This window comes from Pleurodeles waltl, chromosome 8, assembly GCF_031143425.1.
Source record: "Pleurodeles waltl isolate 20211129_DDA chromosome 8, aPleWal1.hap1.20221129, whole genome shotgun sequence".
NCBI lineage: Eukaryota > Metazoa > Chordata > Amphibia > Caudata > Salamandridae > Pleurodeles > Pleurodeles waltl.
This window is the reverse complement of record NC_090447.1, coordinates 677,376,423-677,397,262: the sequence shown is the minus strand read 5'-3', so window position 1 is coordinate 677,397,262 and position 20,840 is coordinate 677,376,423. Positions and strand designations below refer to the sequence as shown.

General features: G+C 45.7%; 1 protein-coding gene across 1 annotated transcript in view; it reads left to right on the top strand.

Annotated features, from left to right (window-relative positions):
• Positions 1-20,840, top strand: part of ZPLD1 (zona pellucida like domain containing 1) — a 473,205-nt gene that overhangs the window by 425,237 nt on the left and 27,128 nt on the right. Inside the window, exons 9-10 of the mRNA XM_069204797.1 lie at positions 4,623-4,755; positions 17,921-17,944. Coding sequence (XP_069060898.1) covers positions 4,623-4,755; positions 17,921-17,944 — 157 coding nt within the window. The remainder of the gene's footprint in view (positions 1-4,622; positions 4,756-17,920; positions 17,945-20,840) is intronic.

Sequence of the window (20,840 nt, the reverse complement as noted above, 5' to 3'; positions counted from 1 at the left end):
CCATCCTCCTAAAATTACTGGCCGCCACTGCCATTAAACAAACAACCTTGTACTACCTGGCAAAGGTTAAAGTGACATTGCAGTTAGGTGAAAATGTCAATTAAGATGTAAGAGTTTTTTCAAGTAAAAAGACTGAAATTCACAAGTTATAGTTAAATGAAGTAACTATAACTCGCACCCTGGCCAGGCACATTGCTGTCAATGGTGTGATTTCAGTTGTCATCAATGATATTATGAATGATATCATAGAACATGTCATTAGTGTTGTATTATGTGAGGTCATAAGCAGTGCAGGATGAGGGAAGGAGTTATAGTTAGTTCGGTTAACAATACAAGGTGAAATTCAGTGTTCTTTTTGTTTGAAACGGTACATTTCATCTGGCATTTTCAGCTGACTATAATGTCCGTCACTTTAACCTGTGTTTTTTTCAGTGAAATTTTGAGGTTTTTTTTACTGTAAAGTAAGATATTATTACCAGACCTAACGATAACATCACTTTAACCTTTGCGTTTCAGTGAATTTCTGAGATTTTTTTAAATTAGACTAACAATATAAAGACATGTAATTTCAAATAAGGCAGCCCCCCTGGCTTTGTTAAACTGTCTTAACACCATAATTTAAAAAGCTGTCCTCTTGGCTTTAGCAAGGAGTCAGTACATCAGCCTGAATAAAGCAGACTCATTGCAAGTGCTCCATGTCTAAATTGTATTGGTGATTGGTGTTTCCATGATTGACATATTTGATTTACTAGTAAGTCCTTAGTATAGTGCACCATTGTAGGAGGCTGGCCTGGCTTGTAGTGGGTACCAAAGGTACTTACACCTTGTGCCAGGTCCAGTTATCCCTCATTAGTAGAATAGAGGTGTTTCTAGCAGCTTAGATTGATAGAAGGTAGCTATGGCAAAGCAGCTTAGGCTGAACTATGAGACATGCAAAGCTCCTACTATACCACTTATATCATATGCACAACATCATAAGAAAACCCAATACACAGAGTTACTAAAAATAAAGGTACTTTATTTTTATGGCAATATGCCAAAATGCCAAAAGTGTCTCAGTGAGTACCCTCAGTAAGAAGGTAAGTAATATACACAAGCTATACGTACACAAACCTAAAACAGGTAAGTAAGAGTCAGAAAAGTAATGCAAACAGTGTAGAATTACAATAGGTTGCCATAGGCAAGCATAGGTCTAGGGGGCAACACAAACCATATACTCCAAAAGTGGAATGCGAATCACGAATGGACCCCAGACCTATGGGAGCTTGTAGAGGGTCGCTGGGACTGTAAGAAAACAGTCAGGGTGACCAAGATACCCCACCCCAAGACCCTGAAAAGTAGGAGTAAAGTACACCTACTACCCCAAAAGAGCACAATGGTCGTGATATGGGGATTCTGCAAGAAACACAAACACCAGCGGTGCACTGAAAACGGATTCCTGGACCTGAGGACCTGCAAAGCAAGGGGACCAAGTCCAATAGTCGCGACAGTGTCCAGGGGGGGCAGGAGCCCAGAAAACCCCAGATGAAGGTGCAAGGAAGCTGCCTCCAGATGGAAGAAGCTTGACGTTCTGCAAGAAGGAAGAAGACTAGGAACTTCTCCTTTGAAAGAAAGTTGTCCGACGTCGCGATGAAGCTTGCAGAAGTATTCCAACGCAGAAATACCGCAAACAAGCCTTGCTAGCTGCAAGGGTCACGGTAGATGTTTTGGGTGCTGCTGAGGACCAGGAAGGACCAGGATGTCACCTTTTGGAAGAGGAGACAGAAGGGGCGCTCAGCAACTCAGAGAGCCCTCACAGAAGGAGGCAACACCTGCAGAAGTACCCCAACAGGCACTTAGAAGATTTGTGAACTGGAGTCCACACAAAGTTACAAAGGAGGGTCCCATGACGTCAGAGGCCAAGTCAGAAGGTTGAGCACTGCAGGACAGAGTGCTGGGGACCAGGCTAGGCTGTGCACAAAGGAAATCCTGGAAGAGTGCACAGAAGCCGGAGCAGCTGCAAATCACGCAGTACACAGCTTTGCAGTCTAGCGTGGGGAGTCAAGGAATTACCTCCACCAAACTTGGACTGAAGAGTCAGTGAACTTTGGGAGTCACTTGGATGGAGTTCCTGTGTTCCAGGGATCACGCTCGTCAGGATGAGAGGGGACCCAGAGGACTGGTGATGCAGTCTTTTGGTGCCTGTGTTAACAGGGGGAAGATTCTGTTGACCCACAGGAGATTTCTTCTGTGCTTCTGGTGTAGGGTGAAGGCAGGCGACCCCCAGAGCATGCACCACCAGGAAACAGTCGAGAAAGCTGGCAGGATTAGGCGCTACAATGTTGCTGGTAGTCGTCTTGCTACTTTGTTGCGGTTTTGCAGGCATCCTGGAGCAGTCAGCGGACGATCATTGGTAGAAGTCGAAGAGGGAGATGCAGAGGAACTCTGGTGAGCTCTTGCATTCGTTATCTGAAGAATTCCCCAAAGCAGAGACCCTAAATAGCCAGAAAAGGAGGTTTGGCTACCAAGAAAGGAGGATTGGCTACCAAGAAAGGTAAGAGCCTATCAGAGGGGGTCTCTGACGTCACCTGCTGGCACTGGCCACTCAGAGCAGTCCAATGTGCCCCCAACACCTCTGCTCCCAAGATGGCAGAGGTCTGGGACACACTGGAGGAGCTCTGGGCACCTCCCCTGGGAGGTACTGGTCAGGGGAGTGGTCACTCCTCTTTCCTGTGTCCCGTTTCGCGCCAGAGCAGGGCTGGGGGATCCCTGAACCGGTGTAGACTGGCTTATGCAGAGATGGGCACCATCTGTGCCCATCAAAGCATTTCCAGAGGCTGGGGAGGCTAATCCCCCCCAGCCCTCCAAACCTATTTACAAAGGGAGAGGGTGTAACACCCTCTCTCAGAGGAAATCATTTGTTCTGCCTTCCTGGGCCAGGGCTGCCTGGACCCCAGGAGGGCAGAAACCTGTCTGAGGGGTTGGCAGCAGCTGCAGTGGAAACCCCCGAAAGGCAGTTTGGTAGTACCCGGGTTCTGTGCTAGAGTCCCGGGGGATCATGGAATTGTCCCCCCAATACCAAAATGGTATTGGGTGACAAGTCCATGATCTTAGACATGTGACATGGCCATGTTCGGAGTTACCATTGTGACGCTATACATAGGTAGTGACCTATGTATAGTGCACACGTGTGATGGTGTCCCCGCACTCACAAAGTCTGGGGAATTTGCCCTGAACGATGTGGGGGCACCTTGGCTAGTGCCAGGGTGCACACACACTAATTAACTTGGCACCCAAACTTCACTAAGTGAATGTTAGACATATAGGTGACTTATAAGTTACTTATGTGCAGTAGTAAATGGCTGTGAAATAACGTGGATGTTATTTCACTCAGGCTGCAGTGGCAGGCCTGTGTAAGAATTGTCAGAGCTCCCTATGGGTGGCAAAAGAAATGCTGCAGCCCATAGGGATCTCCTTGAACCCCAATACACTGGGTACCTCAGTACCATATACAAGGGAATTATATGGGTGTACCAGAATGCCAATGTGAATTGGTAAATTTAGTCACTAGCCTGCAGTGAAACATTTGGAAAGCAGAGAGAGCATAAACACTGAGGTTCTGGTTAGCAGAGCCTCAGTGATACAGTTTGGCACCACACAGGGAACACATACAGGGCACATACTGTGAGCACTGGGGTCCTGCCTGGCAGGTTCCCAGTGACACAAGGGCTAAAACAACATACATACAGTGAAATATGGGGGTAACACGCCAGGCAAGATGGTACTTTCCTACAAAGCCCAGCTACCACTTTATGATACACTACATATTCACAAGAATAATTGCATTACCCATACACGTTTAAAACCTATTGCTTATGTTTGTCAAAAATGCATTATTGCCAAGGCCAGACCTGTTGGCTTTGCCAATGCTTGTTTTTATTGCAAAGAAAAACATTGGTACCACTTTACTGTCTTTCGATCATCGCCACCTTTTATTTGTAAGTGGCCTGTGTTATTAATTCACTTCATTGTTATGTCTGATGCTGACGTTTTATGATCTTTTACCAACTTTGCATACATCCTAGAAAATATCTTCCTGAAAGTAATTTTGAATTTTTAAACTTCTTTTTTCTTTTTCTTCAATGTATTTTACATGTTGTGGCACAATATTTAAGTACCTAGTGAAAAGAAATGTTCTTATGAATGTTTCGACTTGCTTTCAGGATTGTTGCCTTGTTAATGATAAATGCCTGTGGGTATTTCGCAGATTGGCAGTTCTTCGAATATTTGTCTCTGTCTTTATATGCCTCTGAATGAGGAGGAAGCATGATTTAAGATACAATTATGATTGCACAGTGTGCAGTCTAGTACTATGCAAAGTGCCTGTTCCCATCGCATTTGATTTGCTGTTACCTATCCCGAACCGGACATTTCGTAAGATCATGGCCTGTGCTCAGAAATCTGTGTTCAATATGTGCCTCAGAAGATAAAGCATGATATTTAAAGCGTATTACTTCTCCCTCTGTCTATATCAGCAATATATCAAAACCCAAATGAAAATTGTAACACGGAGTTTGCTTCACCAGTTATGTATATGCTGTGTATACACTACTAAGTATAGCCCCTTCTGTTTGGCATTCTAGCCAGGGAACTGTACATCATCACCAGCCAGACGAAAGAGGGATATTCGAGATGTTCGGGCTGCTACATCCCCAGATGAAATTTCGGCACCTAGTACAGTTACCTCAACTGGGATTGTAACTAACAGTGACAACGGTAATTTCTTTATTTTTTGGTCGAAATTGATGAATTGATGTACAGGTTATTGATTTGAAATAATAGCAGGTGATTAGATTTTAAAAGCACACATGTAGTCTGTTTTCGTTCTATAATGTTAACAAGAATTTCTAGTTATAGGTTACAATTCTAGCTACTATATATTTGCCAGATGCTCAAACGACATATGGGTGTGGTTCGTGGTGCAAACAAGTGGAAAGAGCAGCATTGATCAACATTTGACTGCAAAAACCATTTTGCACCAGATGTTGAACAAGTGCATCGCCAAATTTGCCAAATTTGCTTGGTGACGTAGAACACAAAGGCCCAGATTTGTAAACCTGTCACACAATGCAGCATATACTCTGCGTTAGTGTAGCATAGGTTTTGGACTCCTGTACAAATATACTATTCTCCGACTAACTTTAAAACGTTTCCCACTTTAGATGTGTGCTATACAGTGCAGCACAAACGCAACTTGGTAAAATTTAGGAGAGATAAAAGCATTTCTCCTTTTTAATATCTGCTTTCAAGTGGTGATAATTTTTAGCACAAAACTCTCTCTACTACTGTTAGTAGACAGAGTTTTGTGTCATAGCCATGGGTGGTTGCATAGGAAAGCCATTGTACTACCCATGGAACGCTCTTTTGATGATGAGTAAAGCAGATCAGTGCTGCCTTTTGGTTTGCATTGCTTTTTCTTACAAACCAACGCAAATACCAATTTGTGTTGATTTGTAAATGCCAAAAAGGATTTTGGGCCATGTGTACAAAGCTTTTTTCTCGTAGCAAACGGGCCGATTCGAGGAATTGGGCCATTTGCGACGAGAAAAAAGCATTTTGCTATGTACAGACCCTTTTTTCGATTCTGAAATCTATTTACCGATTCGCAAAAATGGTTTGCGAGTCACAACTAGGAAGCAACGTTCCCTTCCTAATTGTGAGTCGCAGTGTGATGTAGGATTGTTTTGTGATCGTGGATGCGGTCACAAAACAATCGCAGTTAGCACCAATTTCAAATTGGTGCTTACCCATTCGCAAACAGGAAGGGGTTTCCATGGGACTGCTTCCCCTTTGTGAATGGTAGCGTAAATACTTTTTCAAAGCAGGCAGTGGTCCCACGGACCACTGCCTGCTCTGAAAAAATGAAAAGAAAACTTTTCATTTTTGTATTTGAAATGCATCCCGTTTTCCTTTAAGGAAAATGAACTGCATTTAAAAAAAAAAAAGCCTGCTTTATTTAAAACCAGTCATAGACATGGTGGTCTGCTTTCCCCAGCAGGCCACCATCCCTGTGAGTGCTGCCAATCCCAATGGGGTCGTAAATTGCGACCTACCTCATAAATATTAATGAGGTAGGTCATTTGCGACTCCATTGGGAATCGCAAACAGTGTAAAGTACACTGTTGTACATATGGTTTTGCGGCTCGCAATTTGCGACTTGCAAATGAGTCACAAATTGTGAGTCGCAAAACTCTGGGTCGTACATCTGGCACTTTGTGTCGGGTCTGTTAAAAAAAAATAATGCAAAGCATCAGCAAAACCTTTGCAAATCTGGGGCCATCTCTCCTGTAATCTATGCAAAAGGAGCATGATGAGATGGGAACAGAGTATACACCCATAGGTTTCCACTCATTGCCATTTCTACTAATATATCTAATTCCGAGTTTCAGTAGAATTTTATTGCCCAAAAGAAACAAATGTGCAAAAATGTTCAAGTGTTATATCACGCGATACTCATATGTAATTACTGTAAAATTACATATTTTAGACAGCTTATCTTGCGGGGGAGGGGTTGTCCTCACTGTGAAATTTATACTAGGGTATAAATCTCATGGAAGAAATCGCTATGTCACGTTTAAGCAGAAAGTGCAGTGCGTAGCGTCGTGCTGAAATAGCCTTTTTAGTGCAGACAGTGACATCATTGGCATGCATCTCTTGCTAACATTTTCACTGTGATATTTTGCACATTTATGCAATCCAGTGCTCCTGTTTTTCTTATAGAGGTGCTCTGCGTCTATTTTGGATAAACTGGGAACGAATGCTCTGCAAATGTCACGAGAACTTACAGATGCATGATTGAATGATCATCCACTTCACTTGATATTACATGTGCATGAAAACATTATTTAGACTTCCCATTTGTTCTAATATGTAATGAATGAAAATGTCATATTTCTGTGAATAACAAGAATTAATAACACCATACCACTGTTTTTCTGCAGGGATAATAGTGTGTATATTTTTATCTATCTAACCATCCATCTATAATATACAACCATATTTTCCGAACTGAGCATATTCTTTATTTCTATTGTTGTGAATTGGATGGGATAGAAGCCTTATAGGTCATTGTAGGAGGCGAGCTAATTCATTCTTGCACATTTATTGCACCTTATTAAAAGTACATTATACAACGATGTGCTTTTTCAGGTGGATTTGAAACTCTTTTCGAACAGTCCGAGATTCATGATCCTCTTTTATAGAATTTCAGCATTTTGGGGAAATTATTTTTAATTATGTGACTTCTTTCTATGTGTCATTATCATTCAAAATTGATTGCACTGATTTCCTCGTTCCTGTAATTCCTTATGCTGATGTTCTTTTACTAGAAGAAGTGACCGGCTCAATGATTTCGCTTCCTTTTGCCTACTTTTTATTATTCTAACTCCAAGAGGATATACTTTATGTTCAATTTTCCTTTTCATTTGTTTTGCATATTTTTCCAACACGCTCTTTAATGTGCAATTTAGTTTAAGTCTCGAAAGTTCTCTAAACGGAAAACTACATTTTGAACTTGCTCAAGGTATACAAGATATACGTTTGTCCAAATTTATATATATATATATATATATATATAGACACATATACATTATATAAACAAATATACAGATATACATTATATATATATCTACTGAAAGAAAATATGATTGGGGCTGTGTAAAAACAATTAAGAAAAATCAGAGTGGTAGCATATCCAGCTTGGTGCATTATGGGAAATGAAGTCTGTTTGTAATCATGAATGAATTGAAGGAGGAGTAAAAACGTATTTAAACACTTGTGGGCATGTGTCCTGTAACTACCGGCATCTGAAGAAGACAATTCGCTGAAACGCGTCATGCTGGGGTGAGGAAGTGGAATCCAAGATTGCCCCTGGCTCTGTAGTGGAGCCGCTTGGTTTGGACATGTATATATATATATATATATATATATATATATATATATATATATATATATATATATATATTTGGCTAAAAAAAAGACTGTTCTTGTGCTCAAATCCATTATAAATCGCGAACAGTATGTGTTATAAGTGAATTTTTTAAACTATATGTAAAATTAATTTTCTCAAAGAGATTACAAACCGCAGATTCCTTAACTCAGAATATCCCCCAGGCATCAGACTGTATCTGGAAAATCTTAGGCGATACTTCTGTGTGCCAGTAGGTGGCACCAATGGCTCTGCATCAACATCATCTGTGTCAGGTGTGACGTGCGTGGTGCCACCCCAGCACACTGTCAACATTCGCAGATCTAGAGAGCTACCTTGGTCACTTTTTGACCAATGTTTTCTCAGCATTTGTAGAGGGATTTATCCCAAAATTCTTTCAAGTGTGCTAGGGACTTGTCTCCTCAGAAGTCTAAGAACTTTAAACCTTGCTGGGAATGTCGTAGGCAAATGTATGTGACATGGTTTTCCTTTGATGCTCAGGGTTGAGTCATGATTCTGCGTCCTGTTCACACTGCTTTTTGATGCATCCTAATGCGATTCTGGAGAAGGTGCTGATGTTCCTGGCTGCATGGCTATGTGGGACCCCTATATTGTTCAAGCTCTTCAGGATGGTCTTGGGCCCATTCCCAGAGCTGCCCCCACAACCATTCATCATCCTAGTCGAAGCTGTCATTGCATAAGTCCAAAAAGAGAAAGAAGTTGTGGAAGTGTTGTACGACTTCACCCTTACAAGTCCCTGGAAGGAGCACTGGGCTGTCTCCATGCCTTTAGGCCCTGCTCCGGCACACTGCCCGTGTACATGGCACCGACTCCTACTCTGCACAGCCAGGGGTTTTCTCAAGATAGAGCCACTCCTGATCAGCTTCAGCAACTCTAAAAGGCCATGGTCTGGGTCGTCAGGCAACCAACTCCCTCTGGAATGCCTTTGGTCCCCAAGTTGCAGAGAGGTGTCTCTGTTGCATTACTCTAGGCAGGCCCTCCGTCTACACTTGCTGGAGCCTCTAGATCCTTCCCCAGACCAACTCAGTTTCTAAGATCCATTTTGGCTCTAGTACCCTGACCGGGTCTTGGTCCCTTAACACTGTTGCCATGGTCCCCGATTACAAGGGCGTATCTATTGTCCTTTCTGACTCTGAGATAGTGCTGCACGACCTTGTCTGAAGACCAGCACCTCTAGGTACAAGACTGACACAGTGCCTCTGTACTTTAGAGAGTTTAAGGAAGACACTAAGTGCAGGGTTTTGAACCCACTGAAGACATCGCACAGTCCTTCTGCAAGGAGAAGTGGTACAAGGCGCTGGGAGATGATAGCAGGCTAGACACCTTACCAGACTCTGGTTTAGTCTCTCACCTAGCCCAGCTACTGAAGATAGTGCATCATATGCAATGGTCATGTGTAGTACAGCTGAGGTCCTGGATGTCTAGCTCCTATCAGTAGAGGTTAAAACTAATTTCTTAACCGAGGTGCTTCAGGTGAGATGTTCCAGTGCAGAGCTCCTGCTTCCTTTTAAATCAGCCCTCATAGAAGTCCTCCTGGGGAACTAGTCCAAGTCATGTTCCGTGGTCCCTGTCAACTCTCAGGCTGTACGTCGTCTCTCCCCTGCACCACATTCCTCATGCAGCATTTGGTGGTGCAATCTTTGACTGCCAAACTCCACCAAAACGCCTTTCTTACTGCTTGTTGGACTTTTGGCCATACGCATGGTCATCCCTAGTCTTTTTGCCTCCTTCCTCCTGGTTTTTCTGACCTCTCGCTGTTGGCTCTAGGACTCTGAGCACTTTACCACTGCTGACCAGTGCTAAAGTGCAGGTGCTCTCCCATCTAAAGTTGGTATGATTGGCTTATACCTAATTGGCATATTTAATTTACCTATAAGTCCCTTGTACAGCGGTATCTCTATACCCAGGGCCTGTAAATTAAATACTACTAGTGGGCCTGCAGCGCTGCTTGCGCCACCCACTGAAGTAGACTTTCAAACCTGTCTCAGGCCTGCTAGCGCAGGGCCTGTGTGCGCAGTTTTATGCCACAGGGACCTGGCATCTAAATTTACTTGCCAGGCCCAGAACTCCCCTTTTACTACATGTAAGTCACCCCTAAAGTACGCCCAAGCTAGCCCTATGGGCAGGGTGCCATGTATGTAGAAAGGCAGGACATGTGCCATATTGCATGGCCTGTCCTGGTAGTGACAAACAGCCTAACTTGGTGTCTCACTGCTGTGAGTGCTGCCTTCTCATAGGATTACATTAGAAATGCCCTGCCTTATGTGTAAGGGGTATTGTCTGATTTATGAGGGGTAGCGTAGGCGTGTTTGGTATGGTTGTGATGGTGATAATAAATACTGCTTACTGGTGTGGGTGTGTTTTTTATTACTATCACAGAAATGCCACTTCTAGAAAGTGCGCATTTATCTGTGCTTATGATTCTGGTGTTTTGCAGCTTGACTCCAATCCACGTCTGGGCAGAGTGACAGTTGGGGCTTTGTGCATACTTTTCAGACAGCCTGTACACAGGGAGGGTGGAGGTGTCACCAAGGTGCATCTGCATGCTGAATAGCCTTCCTGGGCTGAGAGAAGGGAGAGGCGGGGCACACCTACATTTGTAAAGGCTGTGCCCTGGCCTCACACAATAGGGTCGTTAACCCCCCACTGATGTTTGGAGCCTGTGCTGAAAGGAGAGAGGGGGCACTCCCAGAACCAGTTGTAACTGGCTGGAACCTCCTCTCCCTATCATTGTAAAACACTGTAAAAAAGGACTATAAGTACAGGGGAATTTTCCCCACAATTTGAACATTCTTGGAACTTGAAACTGGACACAGAACGCTGATGAATGGACTCACCAGGAAACCGCCTTGGACTGCTGCTGCTGTGCTGACCTGTGACCTGCCTGGTCACTAGGAGGAACTGCCACCATCTGCACCCCTTGTGCTGGCCTGTAGCTGGGCCCACCAGCCCTGTGCTCCTTCTTGTTTAGTTGTTCCCAGGGGCAGGGTGCTGTGGCCCCTAACCCCTGCAACGATCTTTTACATCTTTGCCCAGGATGCTTTAAGAGAAGAAAGGCATCCTTTCAATTGCTGGGCTTTGGAGGGGTCCTAGCGCTTTGAAAGCGCTTTTCTTTTGCCCAAGGAAATCACCGCCGCAACCCGGGCATGAAGGAAGACCGTCGCGCCTTCCTAGAGCGCTTTATTTTGAGCCCTGAAATCACCGCCGCAGCCCGGGCTTGTAAATGAGCCCTCGCGCTTTCCTGAGCGCGCTGCCGTCAAGGTGCCCAAAAGAATCACCGCCGCAGCCCGGGGAAGTTAATTTGGTGGAGCGCGAGGATCGCGCTCAGCTCCGTGCCCCCAGGGCACGAGAAATCCCTTTCCGAAATAACGAGGAGCAAGCCTGCTCCTAGCGGTGCCCCCGGGGTAGGGATCGCTCCAAGGAGCGCCCCCGGGGCACCGGCCGGCCCAACCTGGTGCTGGCGTTGTCGTCGGAGCAGGAGGGAGAGGAGGACGCCTCTCCCTCACCTGCTCCAGCCCCGGAGGGCTCTCCCTGCAGTGTGCGACCGGGGAGACAGCCTCATCGGAGGCTCGCCCCCGCCGCCAACTCTCTGGTGGGCCCCCTCGTGGGCCCGAGGCCATCACAAAAGGGTCTCCCCTGCTGAAAGGGCCGACGGAGGCCCCGGGAGACCCCAGGAGGTTGCGGGCCCCCAGAAGGGCCCGCTCGCAGATTGGAGGGGGTGCGTGGCGCCCCCCTCCTTACCCCGAGGATTTCCCTGACTTGGGCCCCCCTTGGAGAGGGCCGGTGGAGGCCCGGGGGGCCCTCCAATGAGCACGGGTCCCAGAAGGGGCCCGCCAAGGAAGCAGAGAGGGTGCGTGCCGCCCCTCTCTATTTGCCAAGTTTAGGGAGGCCCCCGTTTTGCGCAGAAGAGCGCCGGGGTCCCCATGATTCGTTTTAGGCACTGGAAGTGCCTCCTCATCTACCAGGTACTTTTAAATGGACAAATATAATTATGATCTAAAGTTCTTTCTACAGACTTTATTAATTGTGTTATATTGCCTACCTGTTCTATGCTGCTTTTACATATGTGTGCACATGTTCCTTTTATGGGCATGACTTGCTAATATGTTTCCTTAACTTGCCATAGATTTTCTAATGTTCCTACTATGGGCGTTTTATGATATTCTTATGACAAGTGTCCTAATGTGATAACGTGTTTCCTGACTACTGCTTATGTTGCAGAATACTGAGTAACCTGTGTGTTATGTGTGACTACTGCTAGTTTGCAGAGTAACTAATGTGTAATGTTCTGACAACTGCTAAGGTAGCAGGATAGTACTGTTATGTGATGTTGGTCTAATAATTACGTTGTGTACAATACAGTGTATTTTCATACAATCTGGTGTTGTGTTTCCTTTGTGGTGGGGATATTGCATCACATGTATGTGCGTGTTGTGCAAACGCTTTACACATTGCCTCCGGGTTAAGCCTGACTGCTCGTGCCAAGCTACCAAGGGGGTGAGCAGGGGTTATCTTGGACGTGTAACTCCCTTGCCCTGACTAGAGTGGGTAAGTTCTGCCTGGCTGAGGTGCATACCCTAGCCAACCAGAAACCCCATTTCTAACACTGCTTTTCCAGTTAGGGAATCCAAATTGTTAGAGACCTATGAGAAGAAGACCTTCTCTTCCACTAGCCTGGCTTAGCAGTCACTCAATAACAATTGCCTTTTGAGCAAATATTCTCACTCCCATTGGGACTCCTTGGGACAGGTGCTGCTTGTTGCCCTTGGTCCCAGAGGAGGCTTGGTTAACGCTTACACAAGTGATGTTTTATGACTGGGATGCAGAAAAACTCACTGTTCACTGTGGATTTGACACAATGGACTCCCTTGGCAGATCAATGGGTTCTATAGTGGTTCTAAGGTGCCAAACCTGGTTGCTGTCCACAGGCTTTAGGGGCAATGTCCAGGAAAGCCTCATGAATATGCTTTTCAATGGCTCATGTCTGTTTAGTGCAGCTACAGTGCAGGAGTGCTTTAAGGATAGCAGGGTCACAGCTTGTTCACTAGAATTGTCTACCACTCCGCATCAATCACACTCCTCCTTTCACCCATATCCATAAGGCAAATAGGCTTTCCAGCGCTTTTGCGGCCAGAGAAGAGGTTCCCAGAGACCACATGGTTAATATGGTTAGCAAGGACACTGTTCAGTCTAGTCCTCCACCCCCATACTGCAGTCTTACTCAAACCTCTTTAGTGTGCCCTCTTTGACATGCCTATGAGGTAGGATCTGTCACGTTTTATGTGAGTGGCAATATTTCACTTCAGACAAGTGGGTGTTTTCAGATTTTTTGGCAGGTTTATACCCTCCTATTTATTGCAACCCCACCCACCATGCCAACACGCCCTCCCATTTATAGCAACCCTGCCCCCATGCCACCATACATGCAACAGCTGTCAGAGAACTATCTGTTGCTATTACGCTAGGAAGTGCAGATTCTTTTGTTCAAAGGAGCCGTTGAGAGTGTGTCAATGCCAGAAGTATGCTGTGGTTGCTACTACCACTGCTTTCTGATGCTGAAAAAGGACATATACTTCCACCCTAGTCTTACCTTTCTCCCTCTCAGTGCCTTCCTGGGAAAAGACAGGTTCAAAATGCTCATCCTTGCACAGACCCTGTATGCCCTAGACACTGGAGACTGGATGGTAGCACTGAGCCTGCAGAGTGTTTACTTTTCACATTCTGGTCTTGTAGGACCAGAGACATTACCTGCAGTTCACAGTGGGCTCAAAGCATTTCCAATTTGCTGTGCTCCCCTTTGGCATCACCAGTGCAACTCAGGGGTTCAAAAAAGTGTTGGTGGTGGTTGTGGCTCATCTTCGAAGGGTGGGGGTCCCAGTCTTTCCCTTCCTCAATGACTGGCTTCTGGAGGTGAGTTCACCCCAGGCAGTTGTCACCCACTTTCAGACTATGGCAGATGTTTTACATTCACTGGGGTTCACAATCAGAATGCAGAAGTCACACCTGACTACTTCTCGAACGCTCCATTTAATCTGAACCATTCTTATAATGGTGAAGTTTCAGGCTTGCCTTCAAGCGCAGAGAGTCCGGGAGATTCAGGTTATGATCTTGGTGTTATAGCCTTGGCCCTGGATCTTGGTGAGACCAACTCTAAGGCTGCTGCGTCTGATGGCCTCCTTCATCCTGCTGGAGAAGCACACCAGATGACACATGTTGCCTCTTCAGTGGGATCTGAAATCCCAGTGGGCACAGCACCAGAGAAATCTCTCCGATTGGATCTGGATTGCAGAGGAGACTTGTCAGACCTCACAGCTTTAGGGTGGTCACCCCTAACCCTTTGCCTGCCTCCCTCCATTTTGTGACACTGTTTTTGCTGGCTTTAGGGCTCTGCACACTTTACTGCTATCCAGTGCTAAAGTGCATACACTCTCTCCATTAAACCATGGTGACAGTGGCTCGTACCCAAATGGCATATTTAATTTACTTGTAAGTCCCTAGTAAAATGTACTAGATGTGTACAGGGCCTGTAAATTAAATGCTACAAGTGGGCCTGCAGCACTGATTGTGCCACCTACCTAAGTAGCCCCTTAGCCATGTCTCAGGCGTGCCATTGCAAGGCCTGTGTGTGCAGTTTCACTGCCACTTCGACTTGGCATTTAAAAGTGCTTGTCAAGCCTTAACCCCCCCTCCTTGTTCTACATATAAGTCCCCCTTAACCTAGGCCCTAGGTAACCCACAAGGCAGGGTGCTATGTAAGTAATAGAAAGGACACAAACATGTGTGTAGCTTTACATGTCTCCTAGTTCAGCCTAAGCTGCTTTGCCATAGCTACCTTCTATCAGCCTAAGCTGCTAGAAACACCTCTTCTACACTAATAAGGGATAACTGGACATGGCACAAGGTGTAAGTACCTCTGGTACCCGCTACAAGCCAGGCCAGCCTCCTACACAGTCTCACTGTCCAGCTGTCCAACTTTGGTGGAGGTAAAGGCTTGCCTCCCCACGCAAGACAGTACCCCTGTGCACCGCATGACTTGCAGTTGTTAAGGTCTGTGTGCAACCTTCCAAAAAGTTCTTCATGCACAGCACAGCCTAGGCCCCCAGCACTCCATCCTACGACGCACAGCTTCCTGAGTGGTTCTCCGGCGGCTTGGGAATCCTTTGTGTATTGCTGCATGGGCCTCCATTTGCACCTTCTTTATCCCCATGCTGTGGTACTCCTGTGCATGCTACATAGTCTTCGGATAGCTCTCTGAGTTGCTGAGAGCCCCCTCTGTCTCCCCCTCCTGGTTAGAGGCCACCAGGTCCCTCCTGGTCCCGGGCAGCACCATTTTATGCTAACTGTGAGCTTTGCGTGTGCCAAGGCTTGTTGGCGGAATCCAGCGACACAAACCAGACAGCATTCATCCATCCTGCATGGGACATTGTGTGCACCAACCAGGAACCTGCATCTGTCTTTATTGGTGCAGTACTGACTTTGTCTTCTCACCGGTGGTTCCACTTTTGCACCTTCATCCGGGTTAGCAGTGGCTCCTGTTCTCCCTGGACTCTTCAGTGCTTCTTGGACTTCGTCCCCTTCTTCCACAGGTCTTCACGTCCAGGAATCCATCGTTGGTGTCTTGCAGTCTTCTGGTTCTTGCTTAATCTACCACGACTTCTAGTGTGTTTTAGGAAACTTGCTGTATTTTACTCCTGCTTTCCTGGGCTCTGGGTCGGGTACATTACTTACCGTTGGTGTTTTTATACACTCCCAGCACCCCTCTACACACTAAACTTGCCTAGGTGGGAAACCAACTGTTGCATTCCACTATTCTAGTGTATGGTTTGTGTTCCCCCAGGCCCATTGCAACCTCTTGTGATTTTCACTATTTGCACTGTTTTCCCACTGTGTACTTACCTGCTTCTGGTTACTAGTGTATATATTGTGTGATTTGCTTACCTCCCAAGGGAGTATAGCCTACAAAGTATTTTTGGCATTGTGTGACTAAAATAAAGTGCCTTTATTTTTGTAAAACTGAGTATTGTCTTTCATGTGTGTAAGTACTGTGTGACTACAGTGGTATTGCAAAAGCTTTGCATGTCTCCTAGTTAAGCCTTGGCTGCTCTGCCTATATCTACCTCTCGACAGCAGGGCTTCTAGAGACTGATTACATTCTAATAATAAGGGATACCTGGACCTGGTATAAAGTGTAAGTACCTTTGGTACCCACTACAAACCAGGCCAGCCAACTACACAATGTGACTAACGAAATGGTGTTTCATGGTATCCGACGTACTCGCGGTGGTCGAAATCAATAGAACAAAATAAACAGGATACGCTGGCCGTTCTCCGAACGAGGCATCCAATTGTGAATTAATTGAGTCAAGAATATATGGCCAAGTGAATCGATATACGCTTTGATATTTGGAGAGAGAATAGGAATAAAATGTATAAGCAGAAGGAGGTCCTGAGGAAGTCAAGGGGCACTCCCCTGACAAAACACGTGTTGACAAACAAGTGGATTTGGGAACATATTTGAAGATTGGAGTTGTGGATTATTGTTTGGAACACAGCATTATACCTAGAATAAACATTTCTTCAACACATGGAATAGATATATTATGGACTTTACATTTACTTATGTTATTGTCATGGAATTATTTTTATGATATAAACGTGTGCTACTACAAACTGTTTTATTTGGGATAATCGCTTGAGGTTATCGTATGGGGCACAATTGGGGGTGAAGCCCTAGTTAGAAGCACCGTTTGAATGTAGAACAGGTAAGGGATAATTTTGAGAGTTAGAGCGCCATTTACTCTTATATAGTCCACCCTTAGGGCCGTATTTATACTCTGGTTGCGCCGAATTTGCGTCGTTTTTTTCGACGCAAATTCGACGCTAAACTAACGCCAACTAACGCCATATTTATACTATGGCGTTAGACGCTTCGGGCGCCAAAGTGCCCGGAGTGTGCGTCATTTTTTAGCGTGAACCCCTTCCTTGCGTTAATGATATGCAAGGGAGGCGTTCCCGTCTTAAAAAATGACTCCCAGGCCTTTACGTGGTATTTATACTCCCGGGCAAAAATGACGCCCGGGAGTGGGCGTGGCCAAAAACGGCGCATTTGCGCCGCTTTTTAACGCCTGGGTCAGGCATGGCGTTAAGGGACAAGTGGGCTCAAAATGAGCCCAGAGTGCCCTCCCCTGCCCCCAGGGACCCCCCCTGCCACCCTTGCCCACCCCAGGAGGACACCCAAGGACGGAGGGACCCATCCCATGGACATTAAGGTAAGTTCAGGTAAGTATTTTTTTTTTTTTTTTTTTGTGGCATAGGGGGGCCTGATTTGTGCCCCCCTACATGCCACTATGCCCAATGACCATGCCCAGGGGACATAAGTCCCCTGGGCATGGCCATTGGGCAAGGGGGCATGACTCCTATCTTTACAATGATAGGAGTCATGTTGATGGGGGATGGGCGTCGAAAAAAAATGGCGCAAGTCGGGTTACGACGATTTTTTCGACGTAACCTGACTTGCCCCATTTTAAGACGCCCATACGCCATTTTCCCCCTACGCCGGCGCTGTCTGGTGTACGTGGTTTTTTTCCACGCAAACCAGGCAGCGCCGGTCTGCTTGCGCCGGCTAACGCCATTCCATAAATACGGCGCCCGCATGGCGCTTCAGAATGGCGTTAGACGGCGCTAAATTTTTTGACGCTAAACTGCGTTAGCGCAGTTTAGCGTCAAAAAGTATAAATATGGGCCTTAGTATCGTTTTTGGTGTTTCATGGAACAGCATTATTCAGGAATGTAAGCCACTCTATTTTGGGAATACTTGGGCCTAGTTGTGATTGTAATACAACCCTGTCCTGAAACAACACATTATATTGAGATGATCCTAAAATAATATGTTTAATGACTTTTCATGTGATGTATTCTTTTTTATCTTTTCAGATATTCCGGCTAGTCCAGAAACAGGTAAGTTACATTTTGGTTTGATAGGAAAAACAAATAGATGGTGTGTGCTGTGTTTTCTATATAGTGCAGAAGATGAAAAACTATTTCAGTAGGACTTATTAAAAAAAACAGTGTAAAAGTCAGAGGAAGTGCAAAATAGAATTGAAATCAGCTTTTAAGTTAAATGCAAAAGGAGACTTTGATGCCATCTAAAGATGGCTGGTCTAATTCATGAAGCTCTTTCCATTCAACAGTGAAACCTGGTGGCTGAAATATACATTTAAAATCCCTTCCTTAATGTGAAATTTGTATGCACCTGGAAAATCTCTTTAAATTAAGGCAGTGTGCATGGAAGCAGACAATGTTCTCCATTTGATGCATCTTGCAGTAGACTGGGGGGCAAAGGAGGTCATAACAGATTTACATTTAAAACTCATGAAGCCCATTTGGCCACTGTAGGAGGCTGGCCTGGTGTGTAGTAAGTTCCTAAGGTACCTTATACCAGGTCCAGTTATCTCTTATTAGTGAAATGTAGGCAGTGTCTAGAAGCCAGGCTGTCTAGAGGTAGCTGTAGCAGAGCAGCTAAGGCTGAACTAGGAGTCATGCAAAGCTCTTGCAATACTGCTAGGGTCACAGAGTACTTCTACACAATAAAAGACAATACTCAGGCCCTCATTATAAGAATGGTGGTAAAAACTGCCTACTGCAGCGGCGACAGCCGCCAAAAGACCATCGCCGCGGCTATCAGCCGTCTGCCATAATATGACCACAGCCGGATTACCTCTACAAGAATGGCAGAAATCCGGCTGTGGCCATACTGGCGGTTGGCGGTAAGGTGACGTTGCTACTACCAGCAGCGCCACGCCAGTAGACGGCCTCCAGCCGAATCATGACACATGATACGTCCTGGCGGTGTTCTGCTGGCAGGCGCTGCTGGCGGTGGCAGTGCCCTGTCCAGTGTCCCGCCGGAGGACCCCCTGGATCCAGGTAAGTTGGGTCTCCGACAGGGGAGGGGGTGGGGGGTGTTGTGTGTGTGTGGAGGGGTGTGAATGTATATGTGTGCGTGAATGCAGGTGTGTTTTGAGTGTTGAATGGGTGTGTGCAAGTACGGACGCATGAGTGCATGTATGTTGTGAAACGTGAATGCGTGTCTGCGTGTATGTTTGGAAGTGTGTGCGGATGTGTTCGTGATTGGATGTATGCATGCATGTATGTATTTGTGAATGAGTGTGTGTATGCATGTGTGTGTGTGTGAAGGGGCGTGGATGTAGGGAGGGCAAGGGGGGATTTGGAGAGGTAGGAGGGTGGGAGGTTATCTGGAGAGGTGGGGGGGACCCCTATCAGTTACAGGGAAGGAATTCCCCGTCACTGATATGGCCTGCCGACATGGTTTTCGTGGCGTTACTAATGCTACGGTAGGCGGGGTCATAATCCTGCAGGCAGTATAATGGCGGCCGCCGGGATGGAGATGGATATCTCCAGCCCGGCGGCTGTTACCGCCGTGTCGGTCGGATTGGTACATTGGCGTGTTGGCTTCAGCCAACACCCCAATGTCATCATGTGGTGATAAGTACCGCCAACCTGTTATTGCTGACCGCCGGGGTCGTAATGACCCCCTCAGTGTTACCAAAAATAAAGGTACTTTATTTTAGTGACACAAGGCCAAAAATATCTTAGAGACAATACTCCTTCTGGAGGTAAGTATTCTACACAATATATACACTAGTAACCAAAATCAGGTAAGTAAACAGTCATAGAATAGTGCAAACAGTGAAAAACACAATAGATTGCAATGGGCCTCGGGGCAACACAAACCATATACTAAAATAGTGGAATGCGAAAGTCGGATTCGCACCTAGTCAAGTGTAGTGTGTAAAGGGGCACTGGGAGTGTAAGAAAACACCAAAGGTAAGTAAAGTACAGCAAGTTTACTCAGAACACACTAGGAGTTGTGGTGAAGGGTTATTCAAGGGCCAAGCAAGACTGCAAGAAACCAACGATGGATTCCTCAACCTGAAGACCTATGGACAGAGGAGACCAAATCCAGAGGTTGATGAAGAGTCCAGGAAGAACAGGAGCCCGGGTGCAGGGTCCTGCTTTTTGCAGGAGATGTCCCCAGATTTTCTCTTGGATTCCTGCTAGCCAGGATCCCAGTGCTCATAGTTTGTGGCCTAATGTATGTGTTGTCAGTAGTGCTTGACTGTGTCACTGAATCTCTGCTAACCAGAACCTCAGTGCTTATGCTATCTCTGCGTTTATATTTGTCACTGTAGGCTGGTGACTTCATTTACCAATTTCAATTGGCACACTGCCCCCCCCTTATAAGTCCCTAGTATGTGGTACCTATGTACCCAGGGCATTGGGGTTCCAGGAGATCCATATGGGCTGCAGCATTTCTTTTGCCACCCATAGAGGGTCCAGTGTGCCAATTGAAATTGGTAAATGAAGTCACTAGCCTATAGTGACAAATTTAAAAGCAGAAAGAGCATAAGCACTGAGGTTCTGATTAGCAGAGCCTCAGTGACACAATCAAGCGCTAATGACAACACACACATTAGGCCATAAATTATGAGCACTGGGGTCCTGACCAGCAGGATCCCAGTGAGACGGGCAAAACATACTGACATACAGGCTAAAATGGGGGCAACATGCCAAGAAAGATGGTACTTTCCTACATAGACAGTATGCTTCTACAAGAGTTCATCTCATGAAATAATTGAAGAGGAGGAGTGCTAGGATCAGGCCTTGTGGCACACCAAATGCCAAAGGGGTGAGATTTGAAGATAAGTTGTTCTCAGGTGACTTAAGGAATATGTCTATCGTGCTGAATGCTGAAGATGTGTAGAGTTAGTGTTCCCTTTGTTGAGGAGTTGAAATTAGTCATATCCAATTTTGATAAGACTTGTTCCTGCATTTT